The 17293-nt window shown below is 38.6% G+C and overlaps 1 protein-coding gene across 1 annotated transcript in view; it reads right to left on the bottom strand.

Annotated features, from left to right (window-relative positions):
• LOC136857263 (uncharacterized) overlaps window positions 1–17293 on the bottom strand; it is a 45303-nt gene that overhangs the window by 10268 nt on the left and 17742 nt on the right. Inside the window, exon 3 of the mRNA XM_067135768.2 lies at window positions 2071–2175. Within this exon, the coding sequence (XP_066991869.1) occupies window positions 2071–2175 (105 nt within the window). The remainder of the gene's footprint in view (window positions 1–2070; window positions 2176–17293) is intronic.

Genomic DNA, 17293 nt, shown 5'->3' with positions numbered 1-17293 from the left:
TATGCATTATGCACGAATTTTGTCCTAAAAAGGCCAAAACATGCAAACATGCACGGAAAAAGAACGGTTATTTGGAATCGTTAAGCACCAAGGAAGAACGGCATTCCGTAATCCGTTTTTTGCGGTCTGAGGGTGTACCAGGAGCAGAGATTCATAGAAGACTTTCAGCACAATACGAGGACAATGTTTTGCCACAGCAAAGTGTTTACCAGTGGACTGAACAGTTCAAGAGGGGTTGCATGAGCGTGAAGGATGAGGAAAGATCCAGTTTCATTTCATTGAAGAAGTGCGTGATATCCTGTATAACAGATGGGTGACTGTTGATGACATGCAAACCATATGCATATTAGCCATGGTTCTGCATATGAAATCATGCATAACAGGCTTAACTTTCACAAAGTCTGTTCGAGATGGGTTCCAAAACAACTCAATGAAGAGCAATTGTGTGAGAATCTGTCAGCACCTACTGGACCATCATCCTAACGAAGGTGAAACATTTCTGAAACAGATCATCACTGGAGATCAAACATGGGTTCACCACTTCGAACCACAGAGCAAAAGTCAGAACATGGAATGGAAGCATCCCGGATCCCCAATCAAAAAGAAATTCAAGAGTCAACCTTCTGCAGGAAAAGTGATACTCACAGTGTTTTGGGACTCTCAAGGGCCAATCCTCGAACATTACTAAGAAAAGGGGGAAACCGTAAACACTGAACGTTACAGTGGTATGCTGGTAAACAAGCTGAAACCTGCAATCTGCAACAAACGCAGAGGTCAATTGTCTGAAGGAGTTCTTTTGTTGCATGACATTGTGCGTCCACATACCGCCGCCCACACCGTTCAAACTCTTCAGATGCTGTGTTTCGAGGTGTTGGAGCATCCTTCGTACAGTGCCATTTCGCCCCATCGGATTACCATTTGTTTGGTCCACTTAAAGATGCTCTAAGAGGCCATCGATTCAGCTACGATCAACAGGTGAAGGAAGCGGTGCAACCAAACACATTTTTTGCAGAGGGTATCAGAAAGCTTGTGAAACGGTGGATCATGTACATTGAAATGCAGCGTGACTATGTTGAAAAAGGATATCAATAAAAAGTGTGCACTCTTTTTGTAGTAAATTATAAAAAATTGATTGCAGAAACTTATTGACTTGCCCTCGTATTATTAGTAAATAATTTTATTACAATGTTAAATATTTGAAATATGTTTAATTAAATTCAGCACAGGTAAGATTCGGAAATTTAAGTCGATGGTGAAGTCAATATCGTTTTTGCTCCCTTAAATATTCTTGCGTCATCTTTCTTATCTGTATTTGGTTGGTTGGCTTTGTGTGTTATCTTATCTCTTGATATAATGGTTATTGTTTCAAGTTTCATCAGTTGTCTTGACAGAGATGTGCATTCATCTGATTTCCGGCTATTGTGATTTGTAACTGTGAAGTGATATCTATCCGAGTTACCTTATGATCTGCTCATAATTTGATTTGAGCATTATATTGCATGTGGCAGATAATATCTAATTCTATCTAGTGAATTTTTATTTATTTATGTGACTTGGTGATTATTTTGGAAACGGATCGGTGTGGTGTTTGCACGAATTTTGTTTCAGAGCAACTAGAATCATTTGATTTCAATATATTTAGAAAGTTGCGTTGTAATTCATTTTGATTTTAAAATTTAGTATGGGATCCCATAAGTGAATAATAACCCATCTATGTTGGTTGGTAATTGGTAATTGTTGGCTCTGGTCATGGAGGATTCCATTGTTTTAATATATAAATTTCACTGACATTTACTACATTGTATGTACATATTTCGCACTTTGATAATACACAGAAATCTGGGCCCTAGTCCTCATTAGCTAAATGCAATCATTAAGTCAACTGCACTTATCTACAGTATGTATTAAAGTAAAATTATGAAGAATGTTATTGGCCATAACATGTAATGTCAATAACATAAGTTCAAACATTATAACTAATGGATGTTTTCAGGGATGCAATTCCAAAATTACATGTATAATATTTCAAGCATCAAATTAAAACAAAAGTTCATAGATCAAATTCCTTACTTGGATGATTGAAGCGCTCTGGTCTCATTCTTGCCATATGATGTTCTGGAGTAAAGCAACAATCACATGGTAGAAGATACTCTTTCACCACTTCATATATTTTTCCTAAAAAGGAAAGAGATGTTACAACTAGGAGATTTAGTGAATTATAAAGAATACTACAAATGATGAATTATTTCTGGAACTTAGGAGAAGAATTCTTGTTAATGTGTAATATGATGTAAATACAGTATGTTACAGGATGCGACAGCCAGTAGATGTCGACAAAGAGAAAAATGAACAGACTCGACTATCTCCTACTATCTTAATAAATAGAAGGGCTGTAAATAACGTACTGGCAATACAGATAGTTGGCAATATTTAATGAACTAACAAGTACATTCCTTCAATGTAGTCACCCACAAAATCTACTACCTTTCGTCAAATGTCAGGAAGCCAAAGGAGACTGTTGTCAAGGCGTTCACTGTTCATGACAGTGACGGAGCGCCCTACTACGCGGAGTACAGATGCCACATCAGGAAATCGACAGCCTCGGAGGGGTTCCTTCAACTTCGGCAACAGGTTGAAGTCAGAAGGACTCCTGTCTGGTCAGTACGGAGGGTGTTCTAAGACTTCCCAATGCCACTGTTACAATAAAAAGCTCGACGCCTTGACCCATCTTGCAACCAACCTATACGGTAAAGCATTCTCGCCACGGGCTTTACGCAATCCTCAATAACATTCTGACTCATTTTTGCCACGGGCAACCTCGATCTTAATTCACAAACGCAGCTAAGAATAACATGATGCCAAGCATAATTGGCAGTCATACAAATTTTAGTGAAAAATGGAAGGGTATGTATAGGTATTTTAAGGCAGAAACAGGTTCCAAGAAGGACATTCCAGGAATAATTAATGAACAAGGGGAGTGTGTATGTGAGGATCTTCAAAAGGCAGAAGTATTCAGTCAGCAGTATGTAAAGATTGTTGGTTACAAGGATAATGTCGAGATAGAGGAGGAGACTAAGGCCAAAGAAATAATAAAATTTACATATGATAACAATGACATTTACAATAAGATACAAAAGTTGAAAACTAGAAAAGTGGCTGGAATTGATCAGATTTCTGGGGATATACTAAAGACAATGGGTTGGGATATAGTACCATATCTGAAGTACTTATTTGATTATTGTTTGGTCGGAGGAGCTATACAAGATGAATGGAGAGTTGCTATAGTAGCCCCTGTGTATAAAGGAAAGGGTGATAGACATAAAGCTGAAAATTACAGGCCAGTAAGTTTGACATGCATTGTATGTAAGCTTTGGGAAGGCATTCTTTCTGATTATTTTAGACATGTTTGTGAAATTAATAACTGGTTCGATAGAAGGCAATTTGGTTTTAGGAAAGGTTATTCCACTAAAGCTCAACTTGTAGGATTCCAGCAAGATATAGCAGATATCTTGGATTCTGGAGGTCAAATGGACTGTATCGCGATTGACCTGTCTAAAGCATTTGATAGGGTGGATCATGGGAGACTACTGGCAAAAATGAGTGCAATTAGACTAGACAAAAGAGTGACTGAATGGGTTGCTATATTTTTAGAAAATAGATCTCGGAGAATTAGGGTAGGTGAAGCTTTATCTGACCTTGTAATAATTAAGAGGGAAATTCCTCAAGGCAGTATTATCGGACCTTTATGTTGTCTTATATATAAATGATATGAGTAAAGGAGTGGAATCGGAGGTAAGGCTTTTTGTGGATGATGTTATTCTCTATAGAGTGATAAATAAGTTACAAGATTGTGAGCAACTGCAACGTGACCTCGAAAATGTGAGATGGACAGCAGGCAATGGTATGATGATAAACGGGGTTAAAAGTCAGGTTGTGAGTTTCACAAATAGGAAAAGTCCTCTCAATTTTAATTACTGCGTTGATGGGGTGAAAGTTCCTTTTGGGGATCATTGTAAGTATCTAGGTGTTAATATAAGGGAAGATCTTCATTGGGGTAATCACATAAATGGGATTGTAAATAAAGGGTACTGATCTCTGCACATGGTTATGAGGGTGTTTAGGGGTTGTAGTAAGGATGTAAAGGAGAGGGCATATAAGTCTCTGGTAAGACCCCAAGTAGAGTATGGTTCCAGTGTATGGGACCCTCACCAGGATTACCTGATTCAAGAACTGGAAAAAATCCAAAGAAAAGCAGCTCGATTTGTTCTGGGCGATTTCCAACAAAAGAGTAGCGTTACAAAAATGTTGCAATGTTTGGGTTGGGAAGAATTGAGAGAAAGAAGAAGAGCTGCTCGACTAAGTGGTATGTTCCGAGCTGTCAGCGGAGAGATGGCGTGGAATGACATTAGTAGATGAATAAGTTTGAATGGCGTTTATAAAAGTAGGAAAGATCACAATATGAAGATAAAGTTGGAATTCAAGAGGACAGGCTGGGGCAAATATTCATTTATAGGAAGGGGAGTTAGGGATTGGAATAACTTACCAAGGGAGATGTTCAATAAATTTCCAATTTCTTTGAAATCATTTAGGAAAAGGCTAGGAAAGCAACAGATAGGGAATCTGCCACCTGGGCGACTGCCCTAAATGCAGATCAGTATTGAATGATTGATTGATTGATCACTTTTTGAAAAGATGCTTTAGAGCGGTGAAATCGACACTCTTCAATTCAACGCCATACAGAAATAATAATACCGACTGGATGCCCGAAAATGCATACGACATTCCCATATCTTATTTGCGTACCTGATCTCCTGCGAGTGGCTGGACTACGTTGCCACTACTTTATTTACATCTACCGACATGAGGCTCACATAACTGAGCATCTTTAAATACCACTGGACTGAGCCAGGATCAAAATTGCAAGTTTGAGTCAGAAGGCCAGCGCCTCAACCGTCTGAGCCACTCAGCCCGGCTATCTGCAAAGATGGCATCCATGCTGTTAACACCACAACACAGAAGGAATCCATCAGGATCATCATGAATTCCATCTAAAGAGCCAAGTAGGATGTTTTGTGCCTCTATTTATTACAGTCTTGGTATGTTTCTTCTCTCTCTAGGGCACCCCATGTTTCTCCTCTCTTCTCTAGGTCTTCTCTTATCTGGTCTAACCACTTTTCTCTTGAGCGTCCAATAGGTCTTCGTCCCAGAACGACCTACTCAAAATACTTCCTTGGAGTTTGAGTCGCCTGCATCCGCTTAATGTGTCCTAGCCACATCAACCTTGCAACACTCAGCCTTTTTTCCATGGTCAGGCTGACCTGCAGGTCTCTTTGTATCTGATCATTCCTGATTCTGTCCTTCCTTGTTTTCTGTACAGCTGATCTGAGGAACTTAATTTCAGAAGCTTGCAGTTGTCAGCTGGGAGCTGTCAAGCAATCATCACAAACGACCTACAGCCCCGTAAAGTGTGTTCCAGATGGCTCCCTCGCCTTTCGACCGAAAATCTGAAGTTGAGACGTTTGGAGGTCTGCCAGAGGCTTACAGCAAGGTTTGTGGAAGAAGGCGATGCGTTTTTGAGTCGGATCATCACCTATGACGAAACATGGGTCCAGCACTACACTCCCGAAGCCTAACAAGCCAGTAAGGAGTGGCGGATGAAAGGGGAGGCAGTAGCAGTGAAAGTCATGACTCGACTGTCAGCTGGCAAGGTTTTTGCAACCATTTTTTTCCATCGGCGAGGCATTTTGCTGATTGATTTTTTGCATGAGCGACGCACAATCAATGCTGCTTACTACTGTGAGCTGTTGAACAAGGCGAGGGTTGCATATCACCGCAAAAAATGAGGCCAACCGATTTGACAGGTCATCCTCCTCCATGACAATGCGTGGCCCCATACTGCAGCTCTGTCTCCAAGCTACAGGAAATGCACTGGACTACACTTGATCATCCTTCTTACAGCCCGGACTTTTGGCCCTGCGATTTCCATTTGTTCGGACCACTTAAAGAAACTCTAGAAGAGCAATGATTTCAAGATGACGAGTGTGGAAGACTTCGTGCACAGCTGACTGGTGACACGACCCTGTTCTTTTTACGATGAGGGCATCAAAAAGCTGCCCATACGCTGGGACAAATGTATTTCTAAAGCAGGAAACTGTGTTGAAAAATACCTTGTGTTTTTCAATAAATGAATTTACATAAAAATAAAATCCTGTTTATATTTGATCCCTCCTCATACATTAATCTGATTGACAATTAGGTCCTGTACATTGTCATCAATAAATAATGAAGAAAATCATATGGTTCTTTCTCTATTAGTAGAGCAGCTAATGCAGTATCAGTGCCATCAGGACCAGTATTTTCAGAATCTAAATAATTCCTTTTGGAGTCCTTCCAACCTATACTGGGAATTTTTTCTGTTCTACTTGAATATGATGTCCTCAAGCACATTTTGTGTAGTCATTTTCAGGTAAGTCATCTATATACCGTAGTTATTTATTTATCATATGGCATATATGAAAATTATTTATAATTCTACATCAAGATCACAAATGTACTGAAGTGCCTGTGGTGTCCCTAGGAATAAGTCTCTTTATTCACCACTGTAAGACGTTTGTGTGCATTCTTGAACTAAGGGCCTAACAGTCTGTCTTACAGCACCACACTCGTAACACGGTGAAGGTCTTTTCCTCCACTTGTACAGGAGATCCCCACATACACTGTGATTGGTCCGAATTCTATTTAATTTTGACCAGATCTTTCTAGGTTGAATGAACCCTGGCACCTTCTCAGTTAGGCAGAGCATTTCTAAACTCTCTGGAGGGGCAAACAATTTCCAATCATGAGAGCATCTCTCAGCCAGATTGAATTTGTTAGCTACGAGGTTCTCCGCTCTGCAGATAGGTGGATGTCTTGAACGTAATAGTCTCACATGTAGATTGGCAATGTCACCACGAATAGGCAGTTGTTTGTTGGTCTGGATCTTCCGATATTCTCTTATCAGAATGTTGTATCACCACAAATAAGGTGGAAGGATGCGGCTGAGAAAAGGGAGCCATTGTGTGGGAGTTGACATACAGTAATTGTTCCTGTAATCATGCGCATGGTGTTATTCAGTTGTACATCTATTAATCTTACATGAGAACTGTTTACCCACACCGGAGCACAATACTCAGCGACAGAATAAACTAAACCTAAGCTGAGCAACGGAGAGTAGTTGCTCTGGCACCAAAAGTGGTACCGCATAATTTCCGCAGGATGTGTTTCTTGTTTTCATTTTGGCAGAAGTCGTTCATAGATGTTCCTTGAATGACAGTGTTCTGTCCAGTCTTACACCCAAATATTTGGGAAGTCTGTTGTGGAAAAAGAGGGTGTTATTAAAGTAAACTGCAAGTTCCCTTGTTGCCATTTTATTGTTCAGGTGGAAACAAGCAACTTAGTTGTACTTGGTTGAAGTCTCAATTTTCAGAAGCAGTCTCCCAGAACAGAGAGACCATTTGTCACCGTCTCGTCTGTTCTCTATATAGTATACAACCACTCCCCTTCTGTGTCACTTTCTTCCCTTAGACTTTCACTAGTGTCACTTATATGAAAAGAAAGGTCTTGAAGGGAATCATTAGATGAGAAATCCTCATCCTCATCTGTTTCAAATATGTCTCAATCTAAAAAGAGAACAGTCCAGCCCCGCGGTGTAGGGGGCAACACGTCCACCTGTTATCCTGTTTGTGTTGTCCTTAATGTTCCTTTCCTCACATTCAACACTTTATACTTCTGCCATTTCCAAAAACACGCAGGTTCACAACATGGGGCAAAAGATCTTCTTAGGTAGATGCCCCAAATAAATAGCTTTTTTTTTTTAAAGGAAAAAGAGAACAAATGGCAAATGAAATTACACACAAAAACAAGTTTATTTGGACTTGAATTCTGAACGTGTTATATTGTACTTACCTCTAGTATAGCAGATACCCTCCTGAAAGTTATTTTTAGCACGTACAATAATGTTTCCAATCTCCTAGTAATGAAATGCGGCAAACACAGACCTGAAATTATTACAACAATATACCAAGTCTGTGTATGTCCAACTCTTGTCCCATTTCTCTACAGGGTTGGGTATGAATTGAGACGAATCTTCGTAGCAGGTTTTTACGACTGGATGCCCTTCCTGATACCAAAAGTATCAGAGGAGCTAATGAAATGAAATGAATGACATGATATATGATAGCAGGGTGGGAGAGGATGAACCCCAGTGCTGGCTAGCCTAATATTGTTGAATAGCATCAAGCGACCTGTTAAAGGCTTTATGTCCGCATCCGATGGACGAACCAGCATCAATAGCGTCATATGCCCTCACTCCATATGAGTGAGAGCGATGGGCGCCCCACTCCCCTGGGCTCCGTGCCATAGGATTTGACGTGGTATTGCACCACTTCCCGCTTGAACTGGAGCTGCGTCATTTTAGGCCGTGACATGTTGCTGATGTACCAAGCATTTTGCAGGCTGATGTCTAAAATCCAGGAAAAAATTGCCCACCACCATTTTTTGCTCCTAATCGCCACGCGGAATCTGTTGACGTTCTCGTCCATGAGATCTGTTCCTCCCATAAATGTACACTGACTGACAGAGCAAATGCAACACCAAGAAGGAGTGGTCAGAACTTTATGCCAATTGCAGGGTAGACTGACGTCACTGAGGTATGCTCATGGTGTGAAATGCGCCGCTGTGCTGCGCACGTAGCGAACGATAAATGGGACACGGCGTTGGCGAATGGCCCACTTCGTACCGAAATTTCTCAGCCGACAGTCATTGTAGAACGTGTTGTCGTGTGCCACAGGACACGTGTATAGCTAAGAATGCCAGGCCGCCGTCAACGGAGGCATTTCCAGCATACAGACGACTTTACGAGGGGTATGGTGATAGGGCTGAGAAGGGCAGGTTGGTCGCTTCGTCAAATCGCAGCCGATACCCATAGGGATGTGTCCACGGTGCAGCGCTTGTGGCGAAGATGGTTGGCGACAGAATAAACTAAACCTAAAGTTGAGCAACGGAGAGTAGTTGCACTGGCACCAAAAGTAGTATGTCTCAAGTATTATTACAATATTATATTATAAGTCCACCTGTTCAATACAATACAATATGATCCACTATTTCATATGGTCAAATATTTTTTTATACATAATACATAAAAGTCAAAGGTACATGTTTCACCCTCCTAACGGGCATCATCAGCCTATATCAATCTTAAAAATAATACATATAGAGACATTCTAATCTTATCAATATAGGTTAAAATGTTGAAAAATGATTTCGTAAAACATTATACAATAACATCTAAAACAACGATAATGCACCAAAGTATGTTAAAAGAGAGTGATTTAACAGTTTTGAAGATTAAAACATGATTAAACATGAAATTTTGAGAGTTTAAAACTAAAATGGATGCATTTTTTTATAATATCATTAAGACTGTGATGGCCTTGAGTGTAAACACAATCATCGAAGGGGGGATGTTTCTTCATTTCCCAAGTTTGAATCCAAGATGGTAAAATCACTGTCAGTTATTTAAAACGGAAGTGTGAACGTAATAAACATGTTAAAATGTATATGGTTGGGATATCTGAAAGTCGAAAAGAAAATGGAACTTCTTGTAGAGGCGTTGCTAATGATAAAACGTATGTCAAAGCTAGCGGAGTTCGGAAATTATGTGGTAGTCGAATGGATCTAAAAGATAGTCAAGTTGATGTTATAATTCCGTTGAAACATTTGTTGGAAGAAATGATCAGGATTTTCTGAAACAAAATGTAGAAGAAAGTTGGTGAATAATACCGTACTGTACAGGAGACTTCCCGTACGTCAAAGATGTCTAATGCGGTACTTACTCGTACGGTGCGTATTAAGTACGTCAGGTTGTTACAGCAACGCTAGCTTGACTGGGTTTTCGACTTCTAGTATTATAACGGTGTGGCTGAGGCAGTGAAGGACATGGAGGGGGGGTAATGGTGGGTGGATCCTTGCGCGCATGTGTTGTTATTGGCGGGCTGTTAGGAGCAAGATGGGCGGGCCTATCATTTGACGAGGTGGTGGAAGCTTTAGAACAAGAAGTTCTAAAAGTTGGCGGGATTGTATTATGTTTTGAATTCACCATGCCTAATAACTTTGGAGTTAGCTCATATAAAGGATTTTTTGCTTCCGTGGTATCGTTAAGATTATGGTCTTTGTTATAGGCTTGGTGTAAAAAGATGTAAAGATTTTCTAATTCATTCATAAGTTTTCCTTTGCCTATGCATTTTAGAATAGTGAGATCTTTATCAATTGATGTAAACTGATGTCCTGTTTCACTCATGTATGAGCTCATCGCTGAATATTTGTTGTGCTTTAAGGCATTATAATGCTCCATATATCTCGTATAAAAGCTGCGCCCAGTCTGTCCAACATAACTAAATCCACACTGAGCACAAGTAAGTCTGTAAATACCAGATCTCGAAAAACGGCTGTTTTTATAATTGACTTTATTATGATTAAAAAATATACTTTGATTTGTATTTACTGTTCTGAAAGCAATATTAGTGTCGTATTTCTTCAGTGTGTTGGCGATCTGATGGATGGCTGGGTTATTGTATGTAAACGTAGCGAAACTAGTTTTTTTAGGTTTATCCGGAATGAGATTCGTGGATAGTTTATATTTAACTTTATTGATTAACTGGTTAATCATTTCAACCTTGAACCCATTAAGCTTGGCCAAGTTCCTTATATAGTTTAATTCTATTTTTAAGTTGTTAGACCGGGCGAGTTGGCCGTGCGCGTAGAGGCGCGCGGCTGTGAGCTTGCATCCGGGAGATAGTAGGTTCGAATCCCACTATCGGCAGCCCTGAAAATGGTTTTCCGTGGTTTCCCATTTTCACACCAGGCAAATGCTGGGGCTGTACCTTAATTAAGGCCACGGCCGCTTCCTTCCAACTCCTAGGCCTTTCCTATCCCATCGTCGCCATAAGACCTATCTGTGTCGGCGCGACGTAAAGCCCCTAGCAAAAAAAAAAAAAAAAAAAAAAAAGTTGTTAGAGGATAGTGGGATTTTTAAGGCTCTGTGTATTAAATTATAGAATGACGCTTGTTTTTGAGATTTAGGATGTAAAGAGGAATTATTTATGGTTATAGGAGACTGTGTGGGTTTTCTGTAGATTTGAAAATCGAAAGTATTATTGGCGCGCGTGATCGTTATATCTAAAAAATTTAAGGACTGTTTAACTTCGTCTTCTTTAGTGAATTTTACATTAGGATCAATTTTATTTAAAATCTCTAAAACTTCGTCGCTGTTAGTAACATTTTTGTCAATAACTACAAACGTGTCGTCCACAAATCTCAGCCATAAACATGTACCTTTTATATGTTCTTTAATTTTCGTGTATTCTATTGAGTCCATGTAAATATCAGCCAAGATGCCGGACAAAGGGTCACCCATGGCTAAGCCAGTCTGTTGATAAATCTTACCATTAAAGGAGAAAAAGTTGTTATTCAATACAATATTCAGGATCTTCATAAATTCATCAATTTCCAGCTTACTCAGGCTGCTATGTTTTGAAATATTGTCATAGATAATTTTGACTGTTTCTTTAGTAGGTATATTCGGGTACATGTTTATGACATCATAGGAACACATTATATGGTTAGGTTGTAAGTCAAATTTACTTAAAATATCGCAAAATTTGATTGAATTCTTTAAAGGAAGTTTATTATTAAACTTATAATGTTGTTTTAGAAAACCGTGGATATATTTGGAAACTTTATAGGTAGGGCTATTACGGCAGTTAATAATCGGACGTACGGGAATGTTGTTTTTATGGATTTTAGGTAGGGCTCTGGCTATTGGAATGCTGGGGTTCATGTTGATCAGTCTCTGTTGTTCCTGTTCATTGAGAAGGAATGTGGAGTTCTTAATTAGAGATTTTAAATTACGCTGTATTCTTACGATAGGATCTTTGCTAACTATTGTATAAATCTTGTCCTTAAAAAATTCTTCAGTTTTATTTATGTAATGGTCCTTATCCATTAACACCATAGACCCTCCCTTGTCAGCTATTGTGACTATGATGTTGTTGTCTTCTATTTTTGTTCTCAAATTACGTAGTAAAGATTTTTGATTAGAGTCGGATTTAGCATTAAGTTTTTTAGCTAGTGTAGGTAATTTCTTTTTTATGTCAAATCTAATGTCATTTTGAACTTCAAAGGGGAGTTTAGAGATATTAGCTTCTACCTCAGCCACTGTGGTAATAATATCTAAGTCCTTTTTTTCACTAGGCCAGTTATACTTTGGACCTTTATTCAGGAGTTCCGTTTCTGTTCCAGAAAACTGCACGTTGGTTAAATTAACAATTGTGGGTGTGTGGACATTTGAAGTAGTTGTTCTTTGTTTATCTGTATTCTGTACAATGGATAGCGTTTGAGATTCTTTTAAATGTGATAATTTCTTGTCTAAAGTGGCCTGCTTCTTGTCGAGTAAAACCATCAATTTGTAGTCTACATGAAGTTGGAAAGAGTTCCATTCTAATGGGGTTAATGTCTGAGTTACCGTTAAATGAATTTTATATAGTTGTAAGTTCAATTGGGGTTTCTTCTTGTATAGTGACCTAATTTCATTCCTTAACCATATTACATTTACTTTATCTTGGACTTTGTTCATACTTGGGACGATTAAGTTCTTTCTTTGTGTAGGTTTCAAAAATTTTGGGATCAATTTTAGTTTTAAACATTGCTTTAAAAATGTTATATCTTTAGACAACTTGGATATTTTAATTTTAAGATTGATAAACCTATTTAGTTTGGATTTTGCCTGGTTGGCTACCAAGTTACAAGTAACTATTCTCATTTTGGTTCCGTATTGAAGTTGACGTATGTCTCAAGTATTATTACAATATAATAAGTCCACCTGTTCAATTCAATACAATATGATCCACTATTTCATATGGTCAAATATTTTTTTATACATAATACATAAAAGTCAAAGGTACATGTTTCACCCTCCTTACGGGCATCATCAGCCTATATCAATCTTAAAAATAATACATATAGAGACATTCTAATCTTATAAATTATAGGTTAAAATGTTGAAAAATGATTTCGTAAAACATTATACAATAACATCTAAAACAACGATAATGCACCAAAGTATGTTAAAAGAGAGTGATTTAACAGTTTTGAAGATTAAAACATGATTAAACATGAAATTTTGAGAGTTTAAAACTAAAATGGATGCATTTTTTATAATATCATTAAGACTGTGATGGCCTTGAATGTAAACACAATCATCAAAGGGGGGATGTTTCTTCATTTCCCAAGTTTGAATCCAAGATGGTAAAATCACTGTCAGTTATTTAAAACGGAAGTGTGAACGTAATAAACATGTTAAAATGTATATGGTTGGGATATCTGAAAGTCGAAAAGAAAATGGAACTCCGCTAGCTTTGACATACGTTTTATCATTAGAACGCCTCTACAAGAAGTTCCATTTTCTTTTCGACTTTCAGATATCCCAACCATATACATTTTAACATGTTTATTACGTTCACACTTCCGTTTTAAATAACTGACAGTGATTTTACCATCTTGGATTCAAACTTGGGAAATGAAGAAACATCCCCGCTTTGATGATTGTGTTTACATTCAAGGCCATCACAGTCTTAATGATATTATAAAAAATGCATCCATTTTAGTTTTAAACTCTCAAAATTTCATGTTTAATCATGTTTTAATCTTCAAAACTGTTAAATCACTCTCTTTTAACATACTTTGGTGCATTATCGTTGTTTTAGATGTTATTGTATAATGTTTTACGAAATCATTTTTCAACATTTTAACCTATAATTTATAAGATTAGAATGTCTCTATATGTATTATTTTTAAGATTGATATAGGCTGATGATGCCCGTAAGGAGGGTGAAACATGTACCTTTGACTTTTATGTATTATGTATAAAAAAATATTTGACCATATGAAATAGTGGATCATATTGTATTGTATTGAACAGGTGGACTTATAATATTGTAATAATACTTGAGACATACGTCAACTTCAATACGGAACCAAAATGAGAATAGTTACTTGTACCAAAAGTAGTACCGCATAATTTCCGCAGGATGTGTTTCTTGTTTTCATTTTGGCAGCAGTCATCTTATAGATGTTCTTTGAATGACAGTGTTCTGTCCAGTCTTACACCGAAATATTTGGGATGTCTGTTGTGGCAAAAGAGGGTGTTATTAAAGTAAACTGCAAGTTCCCTTGTTGCCATTTTATTGTTCAGGTGGAAACAAGCAACTTAGTTGTACTTGGTTGAAGTCTCCATTTTCAGAAGCAGTCTCCCAGAACAGAGAGACCATTTGTCACCATCTCTTCTGTTCTCTATATAGTATATAACCACTCCCCTTCTGTGTCACTTTCTTCCCTTAGACTTTCACTAGTGTCACTTATATGAAAAGAAAGGTCTTGAAGGGAATCATTAGATGAGAAATCCTCATCCTCATCTGTTTCAAATATGTCTCAATCTAAAAAGAAAACAGTCCAGCCCCGCGGTGTAGGGGGCAACGCGTCCGCCTGTTATCCGGCGGCCCTGGGTTCGATTCCCGGCCAGGCCGGGCCAGGGGTTTTTAATTGTAAATGATTAATATCCCTGGTCTGGGGACTGGGTGTTTGTGTTGTCCTTAATTTTCCTTTCCTCACATTCAACACTTTATACTTCTGTCATTTCCAAATACACGCAGGTTCACAACATGGGACAAAAGATCTTCTTAGGTAGATGCCCCAAATAAATAGCATTTTCTATTAAAAGAAAAAAGAGAACAAATGGCAAATGAAATTACACACAAAAACAAGTTTATTTGGACTTGAATTCTGAACGTAAGTTATATTGTACTTACCTCTAGTATAGCCGATACCCTCCTGAAAGTTATTTTTAGCAAGTACAATAATGTTTCCAATCTCCTAGTAATGAAATGCGGCAAACACAGTCCTGAAATTATTACAACAATATACTGAGTCTGTGTATGTCCAACTCTTGTCCCATTTCTCTACAGGGTTGGGTATGAATTGAGACGAATCTTCGTAGCAGGTTTTTACGACTGGATGCCCTCCCTGATATGAAAAGTATCAGAGGAGCTAATGAAATGAAATGAATTACATGATATATGATAGCAGGATGGGAGAGGATGAACCCCAGTGCTGGCACATAGCCTAATATTGTTGAATAGCATCAAGCGACCTGTTAAAGGCTTTACGTCCGCATCCGATGGACGAATCAGCATCAATAGCGTCATATGCCCTCACTCCATATGAACACTGTGGAGAGGTTTGGAAATGAATCCAGGCTTTTGGCACACAACCTAGTGATTAGAAATTGTATGTCCTGTGGGCCATCATTCTGGTGGTGAAATTTTTTTTGATCAACAGGTCTAGAACCAGCTAACATGGTGTTAGACCATAATGACTTGATGCCTTAATGATCATGGCCAATACAATGATCCTGTGATAGATAACACTAACTATACTGCTCAAAGCTATGGTGGCAATTACAAGAACAATACTTGAATGTGCTGATAGCAGCTGGTGTAGGGAGACAATCAGGATCTTCAACCATGTTTTTTGAATCATCTGTGTTTGCAATAACAAAACAAAAAACCAACACACACAGTAATCCCAAGCACAGGTACAAGTGGGGGGGGGGGGGGGGGGAAGACTTGAAATAATACTCCATCATTTTATTACTTAAGTTACAAATATTAATTTAAACGTTCCAACTATCATAGCATTACTTCATACTTCTTGTTTCAATAAATCGCTGTTGATGTTTCAGTTTGAGGTACATTAATATATGCATCGCCAATCACTTGAATGAAGAAGGAAGATGATGTCGTCCAGTCCCTCTTTCAATGAAGGCATAAAATAAAGAATGGGGCATGAAAATGTAAATATTTCCTTTTGGCTTGTTAGGACAATGGCAACATGGTCAGAAGAGAACAAGAGTTGATGAAGGGAGGTTGGGGGTGAACGAATAGACAAGAGAAGCCTGGCAGACATAAGTGTAAGTAATGCCAGACTCAGCTGAGATCCGGTATTATCCACTCAAAATTTCTCATTTTTCTACTTATTTATTTAGTATATGATGATACAAGATAACAAGAAATGCATTTACAAAATATACAATTTACAGCATTAGAGTCATATTTTCACAATGGATTGAAAGGTTTGTAGTCCATGCGACTGCCTCAGGAGTTGCTGAGTGGATTTCATCCAAGGAACTGGAATGAGAGTACAGAAGGCCCTGCTGCATAATATGCTTGATAGTCTGCACTTCAAACCACAGTTGCATTGGGGAGAGTCTATCCAAGCTCACTGATGTAGTGCTGCACCAGTTTAAGCAGTGCCACACCGAATTCTGTTCAATCTTGACCAGCTTGTCTGAGACTGAATGAATCCAGCTAGTCTTGTGGTAGGGTCACGGATTTGAAAGAGTCTACACGAGGTGATGAATTTAACCATTCATCTCTCCATGCATTTTGGAGGTTGATCTGTGTGGAAGTAAAATTCATAGCTGTTTTGCATGCTGGTTTTCAGGATTTCAACCTGGATGTAGAGAGCTGTTTGACACCATAGGCGGGCAAGTGCTTGCTGTCTCTTCACAAACTGAGTAGATTGTTACGACTTTTTAGTTTTGTCTGGCTCCATGGCTAAGTGGTTAGCGTGCTGGCCTTTATAGTCACAGGGGTCCTGGGTTCGATTCCCGGCAGGGTCGGGAATTTTAACCATCATTGGTTAATTTTGCTGGCACGGCGGCTGGGTGTATGTGTCGTCTTCATCATCATTACATCCTCATCACGATGCACAAGTCACCTACGGGCGTCAAATCTAAAGACCTGCACCTGGCGAGCTGAACATGTCCTCGGACACTCCCGGCACTAAAAGCCATACGCCATTTCATTTTTCAGTTTTGTGATGATGATTAATTTATCTTTATCAAGTGAATCATCTCAGATGCTGATTTTCCAACATGTTTACTAATATTATCATGAGACCCTGGACCTTTACCTTGACATGTATCAAAATTGATTAGGTATCCTCCCTGTGTATTTAGGCACCATGCTTTGTAGCCGAACCTGATGGGCTTGCCTCTTATGAATTGTTTACATGAGTGTCTTCCATAATATGCTCTCATAGATTCGTCAAAATTTGTTTGTCGGAGGGGAACGAAGTGCTTCATAAAATTTTCTTTTATTTTCTTGATAAGAGGGATCAACTTTCACAACTTGTCATTTGG

The sequence above is a fragment of the Anabrus simplex genome, chromosome 1 (genome assembly GCF_040414725.1).
Source record: "Anabrus simplex isolate iqAnaSimp1 chromosome 1, ASM4041472v1, whole genome shotgun sequence".
NCBI lineage: Eukaryota > Metazoa > Arthropoda > Insecta > Orthoptera > Tettigoniidae > Anabrus > Anabrus simplex.
This window is presented reverse-complemented; position numbering and strand designations above follow the sequence as displayed.